Source organism: Guillardia theta (genome assembly GCF_000315625.1).
Source record: "Guillardia theta CCMP2712 unplaced genomic scaffold GUITHscaffold_40, whole genome shotgun sequence".
Taxonomy (NCBI): Eukaryota; class Cryptophyceae; order Pyrenomonadales; family Geminigeraceae; genus Guillardia; species Guillardia theta.
Genome location: NW_005434634.1, coordinates 434127 through 453895, shown reverse-complemented (window position 1 = coordinate 453895; position 19769 = coordinate 434127). Strand labels below are relative to the sequence as shown.

The 19769-nt window shown below is 43.8% G+C and overlaps 3 protein-coding genes across 3 annotated transcripts; all 3 read right to left on the bottom strand.

Annotated features, from left to right (window-relative positions):
• Window positions 1-896: 896 nt before the first annotated feature.
• On the bottom strand, window positions 897-2024 carry GUITHDRAFT_109652 (hypothetical protein; the record flags this gene model as incomplete). The annotated part of the gene is made up of 3 exons (XM_005831458.1): window positions 897-956; window positions 1016-1940; window positions 1981-2024. The coding sequence occupies 3 exons, from the start codon at window positions 2022-2024 to the stop codon at window positions 897-899; spliced, it is 1029 nt and encodes a 342-aa protein (XP_005831515.1).
• A 3165-nt stretch (window positions 2025-5189) lies between these two features.
• Window positions 5190-7793, bottom strand: GUITHDRAFT_139761 (hypothetical protein; the record flags this gene model as incomplete). The annotated part of the gene is made up of 4 exons (XM_005831457.1): window positions 5190-5213; window positions 5363-7170; window positions 7231-7696; window positions 7776-7793. 4 exons carry the CDS (start codon window positions 7791-7793, stop codon window positions 5190-5192), a joined length of 2316 nt encoding a protein of 771 aa, XP_005831514.1.
• A 7119-nt stretch (window positions 7794-14912) lies between these two features.
• Window positions 14913-16747, bottom strand: GUITHDRAFT_139760 (hypothetical protein; the record flags this gene model as incomplete). The annotated part of the gene is made up of 5 exons (XM_005831456.1): window positions 14913-15011; window positions 15145-15264; window positions 15310-15569; window positions 15651-16660; window positions 16731-16747. 5 exons carry the CDS (start codon window positions 16745-16747, stop codon window positions 14913-14915), a joined length of 1506 nt encoding a protein of 501 aa, XP_005831513.1.
• Between the last annotated feature and the right edge of the window lie 3022 nt (window positions 16748-19769).

Below are 19769 nucleotides of genomic sequence, written 5' to 3'. Positions count from 1 at the left end.
CGGAGGTTGAGGAAATGCTCAAGGGAAGAGCTGTATCATTGCCAATCAAGCATCTCACGGCCTCGGGCTTACTCAAATCTGCTGCTTGGTAAACAATACACCTACCAGCGTTGGAGATGCAACAGCTTGGGTCTGCCGAGATTATGATCCCAAGATCTACATACTTGTATTCCTCTGACGATGTTGCAACGATGATGCCATCGATGGTTATACTCAATGACACATTTGCTGCATTCTCTGACGGTGGACTGACGCACAGTACAACGGACGATGAGAGCATAGATCCAGAAACCTGTATCTTTCCAAATTGACAAACCACTGAGCCCTCGACGTCAAGTTCTGTGCTCAAGGTAAGCTGCACCGACTGGCCTCCAAGTAGACCGCCAACGGCAGGATGGACCCGCAAAATGAGGCATTGTTGCTTGTAGTAGAATATTGAATGATTAGCATAGCAACAACTCGAGATCCCATCATTTAGAAGCTTCACTTCCACTTCAGCATACGGTTTGAAACTATGAAATGCTGCAACCGGACATATGATCAGGCTAGAGGAAATGAAAGAAGTACCAGAAATGCTGAAATCTCCAACTTGGCAATGAGTTTGATCTAAAAAGTTTGAACCAACCAAGGTTAGCTTGAAACTATCCCGGAGCCAGCTACAGGACGGTATCAACCTAGTGACTTCTGCATAGGAGTAGTACTCAAGTACAAAGGAACCAATCTCGAAAGCAGATCCAGGTATCCTCACAGAAAAGTTGAAGACGCCTGTGACACTCTGAGGCGGTGAGAAGAACTCATACAATCCATTGCTAGATCTGTTCTTCGTGACTGATACCGAAAACTGCCCTAAACTGACATTTATGCTATACTTGTCTTTGTTGAAATCTCCATCTAGTCTAATACGAATACCTCCTTGGAGTGGAGATCTTGTCGGTGAGATAGCTATCGGGGAGCTGCTGAGTTGGGTTTGAAGATTCACGAAAGAGCTTGAACAATTGTATCCTTGTGCACAGACCCTCAGTACTATTCTACCCAGAAATTCTTCCAGACAAGGCAAAGTACAAATAGCAGTGTACTGGTCCAGAAGTCGTAGTGTTGTCCTCATATCATTCATGTAACACGAGCTTGTTTTTGCGTCGAAGTTGAATCCATGCACCGTGATCGCTTCATTCTTGCATAAGACTGCATAAGTTGGGCTTGCACTAAGAATTGTAGTTTCGCTGATGAATGTATACGTCAAGGGACCTAAGTACTCCCATAGCTCAAACCCATACCCAAAGCTTTCGATCCCCGGATCTGTACAAGGGGTGATACAGGTAGCAAGCGACGAAGTCTCTGCTCTTGCTGGAGTTGTACCTGCAAATCCAAAAGTGCACTTGGCATTGATCAAATCAAGGTATTTTCCAAAGATCGTCAATCTCGTCCCACCGAGCGATGGCCCATTGGATGGTTTGATGCTCTGTACTTCAGGCCTGGGGGAAACGCGAGCTTTGTGCTTCATGACGACGCAAGATTGTGAAATGTTGCCCGTGCAGATGCTCAAGGCGATCCATGATGCCTCTCGGTGGATCCCTGACTTACATACCAAACATGATGAGGACAGCCATGCGGCACGAACCTCATGTTTTCCTAAAACGCATTGGTACTCAGAGTATCTCATGAATGCAGACCCAATGATGGTCACATTCACCTCGTATCCCGCCAAGAATGACTGAGGCGTGAAGCTGTATAGGTTGAAGACCTTCTGATACTCGAAAAGCATGGCATTGTTGTTCAATTGCATCCCTTGTGCCATCAGACGGAGAGTCACATTTCCTTCGACCTGGGGTGGACTCAAGCACATCAGCCTAGAAGAAGAGAGTATCTTGCTTTCCATCGCATCCTTATTTCCGAATCTACACCTGAACTCTATCAGGCATCGAGCTATTCGAGATATCCTACTGCCAGAAAATGTTACTCTTGTGCCTCCAAGTGCTTGACCAAAACTTGGATGAAAATGCAGCGGGACAGGCTCTGGTGCACATTCTGCCCAGTCTGAACCTACTTGTATGTAATCGATTCCGTCATTACTCAAGAATAGCAGATTGCTACCACTTTTCATTAAGTATTTCTCATTGAGGACACATCTTACCAGAGAAGAAGAAGAAAAGAGCACACTCGCTGTCAGCTGTTGTCCATCATATGAAAACATGCATTTGGCTGTGCGTTCAAAATTACTGCCAGCAATATGCACTTCAAACGAGTTTCCAGTAAGGATATTGCGGATAGTGCTCGCATGAAGTATTTCAGGCTTTGCAAAATACCCTAGCGTTGTCGCACACAACTGACTCCCGCTTTGACTCTCTTCAAGGTACACAGTCAAACGAGATAGCCTGTGCTGGCGCGGATACTCACATTGCAAAAGTGATGATGTAATATAGACAGCAAGTTCTGAATTTGCTGTGCCAAATCTACAGCTGACTCCTGGTGAAAAGCCCGACCCAGCTATAGTCAATCGGCCTCTGGAGGACAAGAGAACCCGTGACGGGTGTACTGAGCTTATCACACAGTATGACACCACCTCAAGTGCTCGCCTTGATGTACGATACTCTACCTGATTCAAGCTACAGCTTATCACATGTACTCCGGGAGGCAAGACTGGTGTCAAGTCGCAGGTAGCTGTATGCTCGTCTCGAGGAAAACATTGTACTTGGAGTGTCCTTCCTATACTACAATGCAGCATATCTGCTCCAAAGTTTCGACCTTTCAGGGTCAACTGGACAGTTTTGTTGCTCAAAGAAATCCTCGCTGGCTCAACATCTAAAATCATGAGAGGTTCCAAATATTCAAATGGATACAAAGCAGATTTCTTCCCATGATCACCTGCAAGTTGAAAACTCACGGGCCCCTTGTCATGCTTTGGTGAATGGCAGACTACCAGGCTGGCGTTACGCCGCACCAAACCTGGCACTGATACCGTCCCAAATTTACAAGAAACCCTATCCTCTAGGATAGAACTGAGCCTTACAGAGATCTTTGTCCCTCCGCTTGGCGAACATGTTGTCGGTTTATATGAAAGAATCTCGTAGTAGACGTGCGGGTAGTCTAAGTCCATCCCAGATGTAAGCAGACCGCTCGGAGTGCTGATTGCTACTTTGCATTTGCCTGGTTCTCTCTGAGGTACACGGCACAAGATCAAGTTGCCTCGAGCAAAAATGGGCGCTGAAGTACTGTCCCCAATCTTGCACTGTACTTGGGAATGTACTAGGTCGGATGTCAACACAATTCGTAGGGGCACGCCACCTTGAAGTGGCACGCGGGTTGGTGTGAAACTGCTTATTTTGACCAGTCCCTCAACCAAAATATGCATAGATGTAGACAACACCAAGTTACCGTTCATCTTGATTTTCAGGCTGTGATTTCCATCCCTCAGCGTTGTATGATGACAGAGCACCTGGCTCGAAGTGATGACTTGTGCCAAAACTTCATCACGTGCTCCAAAGCAACATTGGTACTCAAAAACAGGTGAAAAAGACGCACCATAGACGGTGATCATGGATTCGCCAATGGTTGAGACAACGGGAAAGGCAGATTGAATACTGGGCGTGCGATAATATTGATACGCGAAAGTACCTTGCTGTTGTCTGCCATCCCGCCGTAGGCTTAGTGACACCTCGAAGATATCCTGGTCAATGTGGGGAAACGGAGGACTGAGACAGACTAAGAGAGTGCTTGACAAGTACTTGAATTGAGAGGACTCTAGATTTCCAAACATACATGTGTCCGTTTGGTGAAAATATTTTCCATGTATTTCAACTCGTGTGTGTAATAGATGATTTCCTTGGCTCGGTCTGATGCTGAAGATTTGTGGTTGTTGATTAGATCGATTTATCTGGATTTCATGAATTGGTATTTTGCATGTATAATTGCTTCTGTTTTCATGATGAGATAGGTACATGATAAAAATTCCTTGCATCTCTCGCAACCATTCAGCTTGACATTGAAAGGTCGTTTTAGTTTTTTGGACGACATGAGCAAATCGCTGTCGGGAGAAACAGTATAAACTGGATTGGAATGCACTGGGCAAGCTTCCCGTAAACAAAAGTGTTTCGTTGTATAAAATGTACTCAAAACTATGACAAAATGTTTTGAATCCAAGTTCTGGAGCATCAGCAACAAACGTTGATGCAAACGATAAATCATTTTTGTGAATTCGAAAGAACATGTGATGGCTCACGAAACCATCTAACCAGAACTGAAAAGAAACAAGATTGAATCTCTTCTGAAAAGCAGAACATGGTTGAAACACTTGACAACTGTATCCCTTTTCGAGATCAAACATTGCCAAAGACTGTCGACCAAACTTGCATGAGGCATTTCCGAGGGTACGAAAGTCACCAGATAAATGAATCGAAACATTGAAAAAGGCATCACAAACTCCAGAAGAAGGCCAGATGCTTGTTACCGATACAGGAAGTAATAGCTCTAGTGTATGCTTTGTGCGAAAGAAGGCTTCAGTTCCAGCCTTCAATCCTATAGTGTAATTTCCACAAGGCAAACCTTCTACTCGACATAAAATTTCAGACCTCGTCAGTACCTCTCCCCTCGATACAAAGTTTCCAACAATGCAATCAAGTTCTTCATCAAGTCGGAATGTGCCCCCTATGACTCGAAAGGTTTTCAACTGTTCGCGTAACCCCCTACTTGGTACGATGCGATCTACATTCCATCCCTCCAAACTTATGTAATGAAAGTCGCTCGTCCTCCACGTTTCCTGTTCCATGTAGAGGGAATAGCTTCCAGGACTGAGGGCTGGTATGATACAGCCCATTGCAGTCGAAGACAAAATCATCAACGGCGTTGCAATCTTAGTATTTCTTACTCGGCATCTTGCGTTGTCGAGTAGATTGGAGAATTGCCCGCTGAAAGTTATCCTGACTTGCGTACTGTGCAAACCGGATGTTGGTCTGATACTGCTTACTTGAATTGTCCAGTCCCGGTAGTACAGGAAAGGAAGAGACGCATACAAGCTCTCTCCCATGTACAGATCTAAAAATGTACCTCCAGAGGACTGTGCAGGAGGTGTAATACACCGCATTATCATACTGTCCAAGTGCGTACACTTGGCAGTGGTAGATCCAAACTTACAAGTATTCGACAGTTCTGTGAGTCCAATGCCAGTAATGTTTACAGCCTGTCCACCTCCCAATCTACTGTAGCTCGGTACAACCCGCCTGACCGCACTCAAGTTTTCTACGTGGAGCATCCCGGAGAAGGAGAACGAATCCATCCCCTCTGATCGGACTCCCAAAAGGTACTGGCCGCAGTTCAAAGGGGGTATTTTCACCATGAGCAATGTAGAACTCATGAAAATTGTGCTCACGGCATGAGCTCCGTTGAGCAAGACATGAATTCTCGCCGTGCTCATGAATTCCACACCGATCATGGATATGGAAGTTCCAACCCGTGATGCTACTCTAGATGGGAAAAAGGAGGAAACATGGACCTCAGTCACGTAGCGGTATGAAAATTTCTGCTTGGCCCCCGGGATATTTTCAGAATCCACAACGAGGGATACAGAGCTTCCATCGAACCATTGTTCTGACCTGCTGGGTGCACTTGGGGACATGCAGTGCATCAAACTTGATGTCATGTACTTTGCACCAACCGATTTCGCGCCAAACCGGCATAACCATTTGTCGTGTTTGCAAAAACCAAGGCCAATTACAGAGACAGTTTCACCACCGGCGAAAGGACCACTGCTTGGTTGAATCAAGTGTACTGCCCAACTTAGACTTCTGGAATATTTCAGTCCATTCCCGCTCAGAATGGTTGTGCCTTCCATGATACCCATCTGCGTGCCTTGAGATGAAGCTGGCGGCACTGTGCAAGTTACGGAGGTTGAGGAAATGCTCAAGGGAAGAGCTGTATCATTGCCAATCAAGCATCTCACGGCCTCGGGCTTACTCAAATCTGCTGCTTGGTAAACAATACACCTACCAGCGTTGGAGATGCAACAGCTTGGGTCTGCCGAGATTATGATCCCAAGATCTACATACTTGTATTCCTCTGACGATGTTGCAACGATGATGCCATCGATGGTTATACTCAATGACACATTTGCTGCATTCTCTGACGGTGGACTGACGCACAGTACAACGGACGATGAGAGCATAGATCCAGAAACCTGTATCTTTCCAAATTGACAAACCACTGAGCCCTCGACGTCAAGTTCTGTGCTCAAGGTAAGCTGCACCGACTGGCCTCCAAGTAGACCGCCAACGGCAGGATGGACCCGCAAAATGAGGCATTGTTGCTTGTAGTAGAATATTGAATGATTAGCATAGCAACAACTCGAGATCCCATCATTTAGAAGCTTCACTTCCACTTCAGCATACGGTTTGAAACTATGAAATGCTGCAACCGGACATATGATCAGGCTAGAGGAAATGAAAGAAGTACCAGAAATGCTGAAATCTCCAACTTGGCAATGAGTTTGATCTAAAAAGTTTGAACCAACCAAGGTTAGCTTGAAACTATCCCGGAGCCAGCTACAGGACGGTATCAACCTAGTGACTTCTGCATAGGAGTAGTACTCAAGTGCAAAGGAACCAATCTCGAAAGCAGATCCAGGTATCCTCACAGAAAAGTTGAAGACGCCTGTGACACTCTGAGGCGGTGAGAAGAACTCATACAATCCATTGCTAGATCTGTTCTTCGTGACTGATACCGAAAACTGCCCTAAACTGACATTTATGCTATACTTGTCTTTGTTGAAATCTCCATCTAGTCTAATACGAATACCTCCTTGGAGTGGAGATCTTGTCGGTGAGATAGCTATCGGGGAGCTGCTGAGTTGGGTTTGAAGATTCACGAAAGAGCTTGAACAATTGTATCCTTGTGCACAGACCCTCAGTACTATTCTACCCAGAAATTCTTCCAGACAAGGCAAAGTACAAATAGCAGTGTACTGGTCCAGAAGTCGTAGTGTTGTCCTCATATCATTCATGTAACACGAGCTTGTTTTTGCGTCGAAGTTGAATCCATGCACCGTGATCGCTTCATTCTTGCATAAGACTGCATAAGTTGGGCTTGCACTAAGAATTGTAGTTTCGCTGATGAATGTATACGTCAAGGGACCTAAGTACTCCCATAGCTCAAACCCATACCCAAAGCTTTCGATCCCCGGATCTGTACAAGGGGTGATACAGGTAGCAAGCGACGAAGTCTCTGCTCTTGCTGGAGTTGTACCTGCAAATCCAAAAGTGCACTTGGCATTGATCAAATCAAGGTATTTTCCAAAGATCGTCAATCTCGTCCCACCGAGCGATGGCCCATTGGATGGTTTGATGCTCTGTACTTCAGGCCTGGGGGAAACGCGAGCTTTGTGCTTCATGACGACGCAAGATTGTGAAATGTTGCCCGTGCAGATGCTCAAGGCGATCCATGATGCCTCTCGGTGGATCCCTGACTTACATACCAAACATGATGAGGACAGCCATGCGGCACGAACCTCATGTTTTCCTAAAACGCATTGGTACTCAGAGTATCTCATGAATGCAGACCCAATGATGGTCACATTCACCTCGTATCCCGCCAAGAATGACTGAGGCGTGAAGCTGTATAGGTTGAAGACCTTCTGATACTCGAAAAGCATGGCATTGTTGTTCAATTGCATCCCTTGTGCCATCAGACGGAGAGTCACATTTCCTTCGACCTGGGGTGGACTCAAGCACATCAGCCTAGAAGAAGAGAGTATCTTGCTTTCCATCGCATCCTTATTTCCGAATCTACACCTGAACTCTATCAGGCATCGAGCTATTCGAGATATCCTACTGCCAGAAAATGTTACTCTTGTGCCTCCAAGTGCTTGACCAAAACTTGGATGAAAATGCAGCGGGACAGGCTCTGGTGCACATTCTGCCCAGTCTGAACCTACTTGTATGTAATCGATTCCGTCATTACTCAAGAATAGCAGATTGCTACCACTTTTCATTAAGTATTTCTCATTGAGGACACATCTTACCAGAGAAGAAGAAGAAAAGAGCACACTCGCTGTCAGCTGTTGTCCATCATATGAAAACATGCATTTGGCTGTGCGTTCAAAATTACTGCCAGCAATATGCACTTCAAACGAGTTTCCAGTAAGGATATTGCGGATAGTGCTCGCATGAAGTATTTCAGGCTTTGCAAAATACCCTAGCGTTGTCGCACACAACTGACTCCCGCTTTGACTCTCTTCAAGGTACACAGTCAAACGAGATAGCCTGTGCTGGCGCGGATACTCACATTGCAAAAGTGATGATGTAATATAGACAGCAAGTTCTGAATTTGCTGTGCCAAATCTACAGCTGACTCCTGGTGAAAAGCCCGACCCAGCTATAGTCAATCGGCCTCTGGAGGACAAGAGAACCCGTGACGGGTGTACTGAGCTTATCACACAGTATGACACCACCTCAAGTGCTCGCCTTGATGTACGATACTCTACCTGATTCAAGCTACAGCTTATCACATGTACTCCGGGAGGCAAGACTGGTGTCAAGTCGCAGGTAGCTGTATGCTCGTCTCGAGGAAAACATTGTACTTGGAGTGTCCTTCCTATACTACAATGCAGCATATCTGCTCCAAAGTTTCGACCTTTCAGGGTCAACTGGACAGTTTTGTTGCTCAAAGAAATCCTCGCTGGCTCAACATCTAAAATCATGAGAGGTTCCAAATATTCAAATGGATACAAAGCAGATTTCTTCCCATGATCACCTGCAAGTTGAAAACTCACGGGCCCCTTGTCATGCTTTGGTGAATGGCAGACTACCAGGCTGGCGTTACGCCGCACCAAACCTGGCACTGATACCGTCCCAAATTTACAAGAAACCCTATCCTCTAGGATAGAACTGAGCCTTACAGAGATCTTTGTCCCTCCGCTTGGCGAACATGTTGTCGGTTTATATGAAAGAATCTCGTAGTAGACGTGCGGGTAGTCTAAGTCCATCCCAGATGTAAGCAGACCGCTCGGAGTGCTGATTGCTACTTTGCATTTGCCTGGTTCTCTCTGAGGTACACGGCACAAGATCAAGTTGCCTCGAGCAAAAATGGGCGCTGAAGTACTGTCCCCAATCTTGCACTGTACTTGGGAATGTACTAGGTCGGATGTCAACACAATTCGTAGGGGCACGCCACCTTGAAGTGGCACGCGGGTTGGTGTGAAACTGCTTATTTTGACCAGTCCCTCAACCAAAATATGCATAGATGTAGACAACACCAAGTTACCGTTCATCTTGATTTTCAGGCTGTGATTTCCATCCCTCAGCGTTGTATGATGACAGAGCACCTGGCTCGAAGTGATGACTTGTGCCAAAACTTCATCACGTGCTCCAAAGCAACATTGGTACTCAAAAACAGGTGAAAAAGACGCACCATAGACGGTGATCATGGATTCGCCAATGGTTGAGACAACGGGAAAGGCAGATTGAATACTGGGCGTGCGATAATATTGATACGCGAAAGTACCTTGCTGTTGTCTGCCATCCCGCCGTAGGCTTAGTGACACCTCGAAGATATCCTGGTCAATGTGGGGAAACGGAGGACTGAGACAGACTAAGAGAGTGCTTGACAAGTACTTGAATTGAGAGGACTCTAGATTTCCAAATTGGCAATTTGTATTTGAATCAAAATTGATTCCAATAATAGACACGCGATTGATTCTGTTGAGGAATCCAAAAGTTGGTTTGATAAGGTAAAGGTAAATTTCAGATTCTGGATTTTCAAGGCATGAAACAAGAAAAAAATGTTGTGACCAAAAAGCATAGTCAAGACCTGCAAAAGAAGCACCAACTGTATATTTCCCACAGGCTAAGTTTGAAAATGCGCACAAAAGCTTAGTGCTGGAGACCAGTGAAGTTTCAAGCATGTTGCTGGATCCAATGTGCAAGAAAACTTTGCTTCCACCGCTCACAAAAGAGTCTCCATATACGGTCAAGACCCTCGCATCTTGGTTTGATACTACTGAAGGGATTATCTTCATGATCATGGGACTTTCATAGTGGTATAGCATCAGTCCATTCGTCGTATACTGCAAAGCGTTGAAAACAAGCTTCACTTCCACGTTTTTCCTGTCTCTTGGAGCCGATGATTTGCAAAGGGCTACTGATGTACTACGTACCTCCGCGTCGACCTTCACCTCCTGCCCTAACATGCAGATGGCACCCGATTTGTCGAACCCACTGCCCACTATTCGAATCATGCTGATTCCTGACGAGGTCCACGTGCTCGGGTTTAAAGACATGATTCGTGGAGCTTCAAGAAAGGCAAACGTGACGCCCGTGGAAAATTGGTGCTCTGCTTCTTCTATGCGCAAGACTACATCACCAGGCAAATGCGCTGGGGTCGTACACGAGAGAATGCTGCTACTTTCTAAGACTGCTACCGCACTTTGATTCCCAAAATGACAAAGCAAAGCAGAAGAAAGGACAGGCGTCGTACGTACTTGCACAACTGTCTTGACAGAAGAAACTGCGACGCTTGGATAGATGGAGAGGATGATCACTTGTGACGTATACATAAAGGGAATCTTGTTCAACGAATAATCTACACCATTGCTGCTTACATCCAAGTACACCTCCCCCGCACGATTTGCTGGACACCGACAAATCAAAAGCCGAGCTGAGACTGAGACCCCATCCTCTCCGCTAGAGCCAAATCTACATACAGCATCTTCACTAGCTGTGAAATGCTCTCCAATCACAGTCACAAGAAGACCCCCGTGCTCAGGACAGACCGATGGCTGAACTCGGAGTATCAGCTCCGGTTCTTTGTACAGGTATCTGCCAAACACAACTTGCGACTGTTCACCACTACCTGAAACAACTTCAACAGTCACAGGACCAGCTCTACCTGCAGGCGTCCTGCATTGCAGAACAGTTGAGCTCAACACTTGGGTTTCAAAAAGCCCACTAGAGTGACTGAACGTGACGTAACTGAAAGATTGCAGCCCTTCAGAAATCAAACGGACAAGAGAATGACCCAGTGTTGGGCCATAGGAAGGATATATCTTCCTTGCTTTCAGGTCAGATTGGGGGTTGGAGGTTGGAGAAACAGTTCGGAAACGATTGATGCGAACTACGGTGCCAACTTCAAAGAAATGAGAATACATTAATGAATTTTGGTCTACATCAATGATTTGAAGGGTGTGGTTTCCTGTAGTTTGAATGTGAGCAGCACAAAGGATGGATGTTTGGCTCAAGAACAATGCAGTGAACGAAATTTTTGAGCCCCATATGCATTCTATGGATGCTTCCTTTCTAAAATGTTTTCCAAAGATGGTGATGAATTTGTCATTGGACAATGAAAGCGTTGTTGGAAAAATTGAAGAAACGGATGGAGAAAGGAGATCGCGATTCAAAGTGAGAGAGATGTTCAGAGAATTTCCTCTATTTTGGAAAGAAATCTGAAGATGGCAATGGACCTGCTGAACTGGAGGAATTTGAACTTTCAAGATTGACGAGGATTGCAAAAAGCATGCTGGTTGCAAAAGTTTTGGACAGGTGAGATTGCATGAGGGAAATTGAAGAAACCCGAAATTGCCTATGATGGTAAGGACAAACCCAGAGCTTGGCTTCAGCAACGGTTTCAATGAAAAAATTTCGGCTTCCGTATATCGAAAAGACAAGTGTGAAGAAGTATAGAAGCTGTGAGACCCGAATTGAAACCCCAGGTGGAATGGCAAGGGATTTAAGGGAGCAAATTCAATTTTTGGCCTGAGACAGTGGATTAAAGTAGAGGAGGAGGGCATGACAGGTTCAGAAATGTGCTGACCAAACTTGCATAGAACGAATGAATTTTTCGCAAAACCGATTCCGTACACCGATACATTTGATCTACCGAAAATTGCAGAGATTGTTGGAAAAATCTTAAAGATCCTGGGTCCATTTTGAATCGTCAATTTTGAATGATTCCACAGTTTTCCATCAATACTGATAGAAATAGTCTCCAATAATTCAGTCGAGGATGGACAAGGGCATTTCACCGCAGTTGAGGTAATAATTTGTAAAAGGCTTGGCAACGCCTTGTTTACTTTGCATGAAAGGAATTCTGTGTCCAAAAAATTATTCCCGACAATAGTCAGGTCAGCACCAACTCTGCAGATGGGAACTGATGGCATGACAGCAGTGATAATCACAGGATCATAAACTTCCAATAGCAGGTCTGAGGCACAAATATCAGAAGAGTTCAGTACCATCGAAAACTTGTAGCTTCCTGATGTCAGCGGAGGTAGATTGCATCTCAATACAGACACTGAAAACAAGGCTGTAGGAACTTGAAGAATTCCAAATACGCAAAATGATATATTTTCCAGGAACATGCCTACAACAAAAATTTCAGATTCAACACCTGTACGAATTTGCCTTGGATAGATTCTCTCTATCACTGTATCTTTGTAGTATTGAAAACGCAGTTTCCGGGAGGTACAAACGTTGTCGAATCTGATCATAAAATCGATGGATTCTGCTAAGACATGCCTTGGGACAAAACAGAACAGAGTTTCTCTGTCTTGAGTGTACAAAGGAACCAACTTGTTTCCAAACACACATTTTATGCTATGGTTTGTCGTGCTATACAATGGTATCGTCACAAAAACTTTTGATCCACCTTGAAATGGTCCTTTCGTCGGGTATATAGTGATGTCTTGCAAAAACGATGTCACAGTCATTGCAAATGGTGTCTCGATAAAATCAATGTGATTCCATGTCAAGAAAATTGAAAAATTCCCTTCCTGTTGAATATTAATGAAACAACTCATCATCGAAGAGCTCAAGCAATTTGCTGATGTTGAGAAATATTGTCCAATTTTGCATCTCAATTTCTGATGACAATCGAAACCAGCACCGCGCAAGATCAACTTTGTCGGGAGGCTCTGGCAAGTCTGTGCGGGACTGACAGATGCCCATGAAATTGGAGAATTTTCTAAGAGCAAATTTACACCTGCTTTTCCAGCATCTTTCTGACATTCTGCTCGGATTCCAAGAATTTCAGAGTGTAGCTCGGACCGTAGATTGCATCTGAATTCTTGGAAAGGATACTTTCTGGCAAAATATACATTTTCCCAACGTGACACAGAGCTATTTCACAGTAACTATCAAATTTAAACGAAACTGTTGTGTCTCCCTTGTCACCATACAAGTTATACTTCAGATTCAAAGGAATTGGAATGGGATTAATTTCTATTTGAACGGTGTAAATATTCGTTGTTGCAAATATTTCATGCCAAAATTCAACTGAAACGTCTCTTCGTGGGTATGGAATTTCAACTGAAACTTCGATGTGTAAAGCATCCAACGGAGCAAGAGGCACGCCAAGCTCTTTGGATTGAAAATGAAGTTTGCCCGGAAAATCAAGGACAGAAGGATGCAAGTCAATGATCAATCTTGAAATTTCAAAATCAAACTTGACTGAGAAAAATGACAAAGGAATCAAAGAATTCCACACAAAGGTAGGAGGATCAGAATCCTCCAACGTGCTACAGTTTGAAAGAATAACAAGTTTTTGCAATGGATGAGATGAATTCCTCAAAGCGCACTTTAATCGCGTTTCTGAGATTTCCAAAGGCAAAATAACAAGAGAATCATTGAACAAGCAACAAATTTGTCTTGAAAATCCCTTGCCTACAATGTCTATTGTGGTATGATTGACATGATAAAAAACTTGTTCTATCACCAGATTGTCAAAGTATTGGAAATTAATCGGTGAATCACTGCATATTGCTCCATCCACATTCAAGAACGAAATCACTTCCATCGACAAATTTTTCCAGATAGGCGTGAAAAAACTGATTGTATTCCCAATTAATGTACAATTCAAAAGAAAGTCCCCCCATGTCATTTGTAGAAGTCTTCCAGAAATAGGATACTGATAGATCAATTTGATCAATGTTCCACCTGAAGCTGGCCCTTTGCTTGGAAAATATGATACATAGCGTTGACAAATTACTGCTTGTAAACGAAATATGTTACTCAATGTTTCTTGCGAATGCGTGACCGATATTCCCCTTAACAAAGTTGCGGAACTGTTTGGAAGCTTGCAAATCACCTGATTAATAGTGACATCAAAAGCAACGACATCAAACAGAATTCCATTCAATCCATGAAATCTGCAAGAATATCTTACAGTCGGTTCAAAGCCAGTCCCTAACAAACTGATCATCATTCCCTGCACAAGTTGAGCTGTCGCTGGATGAACAGCCTTGAGCTCAATATGAGGATATACATTCAGGTGCAGATTTTCGTAGCCGATGACAATTCCGTCAAACATCAAATTGATTGAAAAATTGCCGTATTCCAAAGCAGGATTCTGACAAAGGACAAGACTTGTCGTGATAACACTCGCCTGGCTGGTCATCGAAATGCCAAAAACGCAAGATAAGTTCAGATTCCTTTGAAACGAGTGACCAACAATGGTTAAATGAGTTTGTGAAGAGCTGGGTACCGTTGACGGACGAATTTGTAATAGATGCCAGTATGGTAAAATATAGACGGGCGCAGGGAACTCCAAACAGGTCGCAAGACTGTTCTCACATATCTCGACGGTAAGATTCCTTTCTTTGAGAACCGGAATTGAACATGCAACATGAGATGAGGACGAAACCTCAACTGGTACAACCCGATCAAATGCACGGCAAAACAATCGCAAACCAGTGTCAGGAAATACCCCCAAGATTTTCACTTCACAGTTACTACCAACGACACAAATACTTGGAATCATTTGCAAAAGCTCAAAATCATGTAAACGAGAAAGTTTATCGCTATTTGGATATTCGAGAGGATTCGATGAGAAGCCGTTTGACACAGGCAACCTTTGCAAAGACGAAGAGGAATCCAGAAATCCAAGCACCTCAATCCAATGTAAACCACGGATGTCGTGCAACGAGTTCTCCCCATCCGTCATTGAGACTTTGACATAATGTTTTCCGGGTGACAGATGAGGAACTTGAACGATAATTTCAGAGGATGAAAGAACCCAATAAGTCGTATTGTGATGTCCTGCAAGATTCACTACATAGCTCTCATCATTGAAGAGACCTGTTATTGTTACTAGCGAGTTCACAAAGACTTTGCGGGGAGATATAAAATAGATGATAGGCTGTAAGGATCGTACTATCACTCGGTTACTTACTTCTTGCATCTCAAAATTGAAGATTTCAAGGTCGATACCAGCAGCACGCATGGTCGGTATAAAACAAAATATACATGAGGAACTGATTACCGAAGCAGCCTTTTGGAAGTGACGGTCAAACTTGCAGAAAAGTAGATCTCCAGTAGGAAACCCATTCCCAATTACCTTCAATCTACCAGATCGAAACAGAGGATAGGTGTCCACGTACATGATTTCCATCCTATCTTGATAATAAAATTTCTCATTCAATACGATGACTTCGTTAAAAATCATCTTGAATGAAACTAAGCCCGTTTTGGATGGTGGTGTCACGCAAACAGCAGAGGAAGAAGAAGTAACTGAAAGTTTGACACTGACGTTGCCAAAGAAACAACTCCCAATGCCTGCATCGAACCAGAAACCCTTTAGAGAAACGCTGGTACCACCTTGCAAAGACCCAGAACACGGGTGAAATTGAATCAGTGAATCCTTCATAACACTAATTAGGATAGAATTACTCCGAACACCCCTCTCAAACGACAAAAAAACGGAGAAATTGCCCATATTTTGAAACATGGGAATTGAGCACAAAAGCTTAGTGCTGGAGACCAGTGAAGTTTCAAGCATGTTGCTGGATCCAATGTGCAAGAAAACTTTGCTTCCACCGCTCACAAAAGAGTCTCCATATACGGTCAAGACCCTCGCATCTTGGTTTGATACTACTGAAGGGATTATCTTCATGATCATGGGACTTTCATAGTGGTATAGCATCAGTCCATTCGTCGTATACTGCAAAGCGTTGAAAACAAGCTTCACTTCCACGTTTTTCCTGTCTCTTGGAGCCGATGATTTGCAAAGGGCTACTGATGTACTACGTACCTCCGCGTCGACCTTCACCTCCTGCCCTAACATGCAGATGGCACCCGATTTGTCGAACCCACTGCCCACTATTCGAATCATGCTGATTCCTGACGAGCACGTGCTCGGGTTTAAAGACATGATTCGTGGAGCTTCAAGAAAGGCAAACGTGACGCCCGTGGAAAATTGGTGCTCTGCTTCTTCTATGCGCAAGACTACATCACCAGGCAAATGCGCTGGGGTCGTACACGAGAGAATGCTGCTACTTTCTAAGACTGCTACCGCACTTTGATTCCCAAAATGACAAAGCAAAGCAGAAGAAAGGACAGGCGTCGTACGTACTTGCACAACTGTCTTGACAGAAGAAACTGCGACGCTTGGATAGATGGAGAGGATGATCACTTGTGACGTATACATAAAGGGAATCTTGTTCAACGAATAATCTACACCATTGCTGCTTACATCCAAGTACACCTCCCCCGCACGATTTGCTGGACACCGACAAATCAAAAGCCGAGCTGAGACTGAGACCCCATCCTCTCCGCTAGAGCCAAATCTACATACAGCATCTTCACTAGCTGTGAAATGCTCTCCAATCACAGTCACAAGAAGACCCCCGTGCTCAGGACAGACCGATGGCTGAACTCGGAGTATCAGCTCCGGTTCTTTGTACAGGTATCTGCCAAACACAACTTGCGACTGTTCACCACTACCTGAAACAACTTCAACAGTCACAGGACCAGCTCTACCTGCAGGCGTCCTGCATTGCAGAACAGTTGAGCTCAACACTTGGGTTTCAAAAAGCCCACTAGAGTGACTGAACGTGACGTAACTGAAAGATTGCAGCCCTTCAGAAATCAAACGGACAAGAGAATGACCCAGTGTTGGGCCAATGGAGGGTGAAATTCGAAGCATATCAACTCCCCTGGAGGTTTGGATCCTAGATTTCCTGGGTTCTTCAATGAGCAGAGGTAGATTGTGATGAATGGACCCAAGTAGGTCAGAACGTGCACTCGATGTTGGGGTTTTAACACTTTCTTGTCTGACTTCTCTCGTGCCCTTATGCTGGATAAGTTGAAGTCCCGAAATATCAGGAGGTACATCCATACAAATTTGCGAATCAATGAAATCAAGCTCATTTGTTGTTACAGAGAGAGAAATATTTCTTGACTGACGCAAACTGCAAGTGCATGCAATAGTTGTTCTTGTGACTCTCTTTGCAGGATATAGCTCATACTTGTTTCCAATTTTACAAGCAAATTGTATGCCTTCAGGGAAGAAAGCACTGTGCAACAGAAAGTTTATCCTATTTGAGTCCTTTTCAAGAGCCCATTCTACTTGATCTATTTGGAATTCATCATAGAACCTGTAAAACAGATTGCTTGAAAAGCGAATCGCACTGACTGAAAATTCAAGTGCATAGGTGCCATTCTTACTTCCGGGAATCAGACATGATAAAATCGATGATGAAATCGATTTCATCTGCACAATTTGTAAATTGTTCACGAACATTCGAATACCATTCAAGACCTGGTCCTTAAAATATACACGTACAATGTTATTTTTTGAAGATGGCCCAATCGAAGGACGGATTTCCAGAAACACTGCCGAATCAATAATTTCAAATGGAAATGGATGGCTGAAACTAGAATCTGTGATGCTCCACAAGGTCAAATTGAACCTTCCCACTTGATTTACTGGAGGCAAAACGCACAACGCAACTGTCGAGCTAAATATTGTGATTGGAACATATCTCGAGTCAAATGCGACGCGTAGGGTGTCATCATGAATGAAGTTCTTTCCAAGAATGGAGACTTCTGAATTGCTATTTGTCACTCCAATTGAAGGAATGATTGTAGATGCTACGATCTCTTGATGCAAAATGACGGACAGATTGAAACCAGTTTTCATCTCATAATAATCATTTGTCAAGATCAATTCGAATGAACCAGTTTCATTCAAAACGCAACAGCAGGTCAATGACGTAAGGGATTGTCGCTGTGAAGCAAATTGAATCGACGCTACTCTGCAAAATGTATCAACATCATCAAAATGATTTCCTTTGACAGTAATGCAAGTCAACACATTTTTGCTCATTCGAAGAGGATGCACTGAAAAAATCTGACTTGTCACATTGTCAACAACAAAAATCCCCTCAGCTATCAGTGAATTGCTACCATTATTGTATACGTAAATTCTGCTGGTGCCAATCTCTGCAGGCGGAGCAAAACAACAAATTTGACCGTCTGCCCAGAAAACAGGAATAACGGCTGTGCAAATTCGACTATCACAGAACTTACACATGGCTTTACCAAGGTGAAATCCAGAACCTACCACGGTGACAAGAATTCCGCCAGTGTATGGGCCCGAACTTGGTGATACAAAATTCAGTTGTGGAGCCTCTTCAAACTGAAAACTCCGCTTAAATTCAGAGTAGACGAACCCATTGATTGCAATGGCAAATTCAACCTTCCCGGGTGGAGATGGAGGTGAAGTACATCGCAAAGTTGATTGATTTAACACTTCAGCCATAACAGACACATTCCCAAAATTGCATTCAAAATTTGGCCCTTCAAGAAATTCCTGACCATGTACAACAACATATGTTCCGCCAGACAACGCACTGAAAGTTGGATCAATGTTCATGAAAATCAGAGAATCTTTCAAGAAGAATTGAAGCGAATTGCGAGAAGCGCGTGTAACATTTTGAGAAATCCATATTTCCTTTGAAGCTTCGCATGAAATTGTCAAAATAGTGCATTTTATGCTAGTTGAGGTCATATACGAAGCAGGAGAGCTGATCTTATCATTTCCGCAAATCAAGTCCGTCAGATTTGAGAACGATGATCCTATCAGAGTTACTTGGTTCTGAGTTCGACAATACCCAATGCTTGGTTGAATGCCAAATAGAATGAATAGTTTTACAACCTCGATTTTTACAACAGATGTAATGGAGCTTGATGAAATTTGCACTTCGACCAAACCTGCATACAACGCAGGCAGTAAACAATTTGGTGGGAAAGTCGATGATTTCGATCCAGTTATCCAGTTTTCGAGTAATTTGCATTGAAAGGAATCATTTGAGCCTAGTCCAAGGATATAGATCCGTGACGATTGCCCTTCAAAGAGTACTCGGGGATACACGTCAAGATGTGTAGTTGAATTGTAAAATACGAAATCGAAGCCAGCGAGAAGATCGGGATAGTCTTTGATGCTGACAATAAGCCTTGTCATGCCAGGTGCAAACATCGGTGAAATACAAACTATCAGGCTAGATGTCAATGTAGTTGATTTTGCAGAAGACCCATTAATGTTAATCAGGAACTCCCCTTCAAAATTGATACCGAGAACGGTAATTGTGTTGCTTTCCCATGCTAGACCTGTCTGAGGTGAAATGCTATCAACTTTGACCATGGGGAGTACTACGAAGCTTCCCGAATACTTTAAATTGTTACCATTTTCGGTGATAAGGGCAAGGGAAACATTCGAAGAACTGAGAAAGTCAGCATGACAAACAATCATCGAGGAGCTTCGAATTCCACTCGTTGGCAAGGAAACATGCCCAAGCTTGCACCAAACCCTTTCATAAACGGGAAGCCATGAGCCAAAAATAGTGAGTTGGAATGATAATCCGGCAAATGCAAGCGAAGGTTTGAGCGTGTCTATCTTGGGATCAGGAGACGAGTTGATCTGCAAGAATGATTCGCTTTCTCTGCCATCAGAAATCACGTGAACAAGGAGATAATCATAAGGTTCCATCATTGTTGGTAACATACATCGCACTTCCG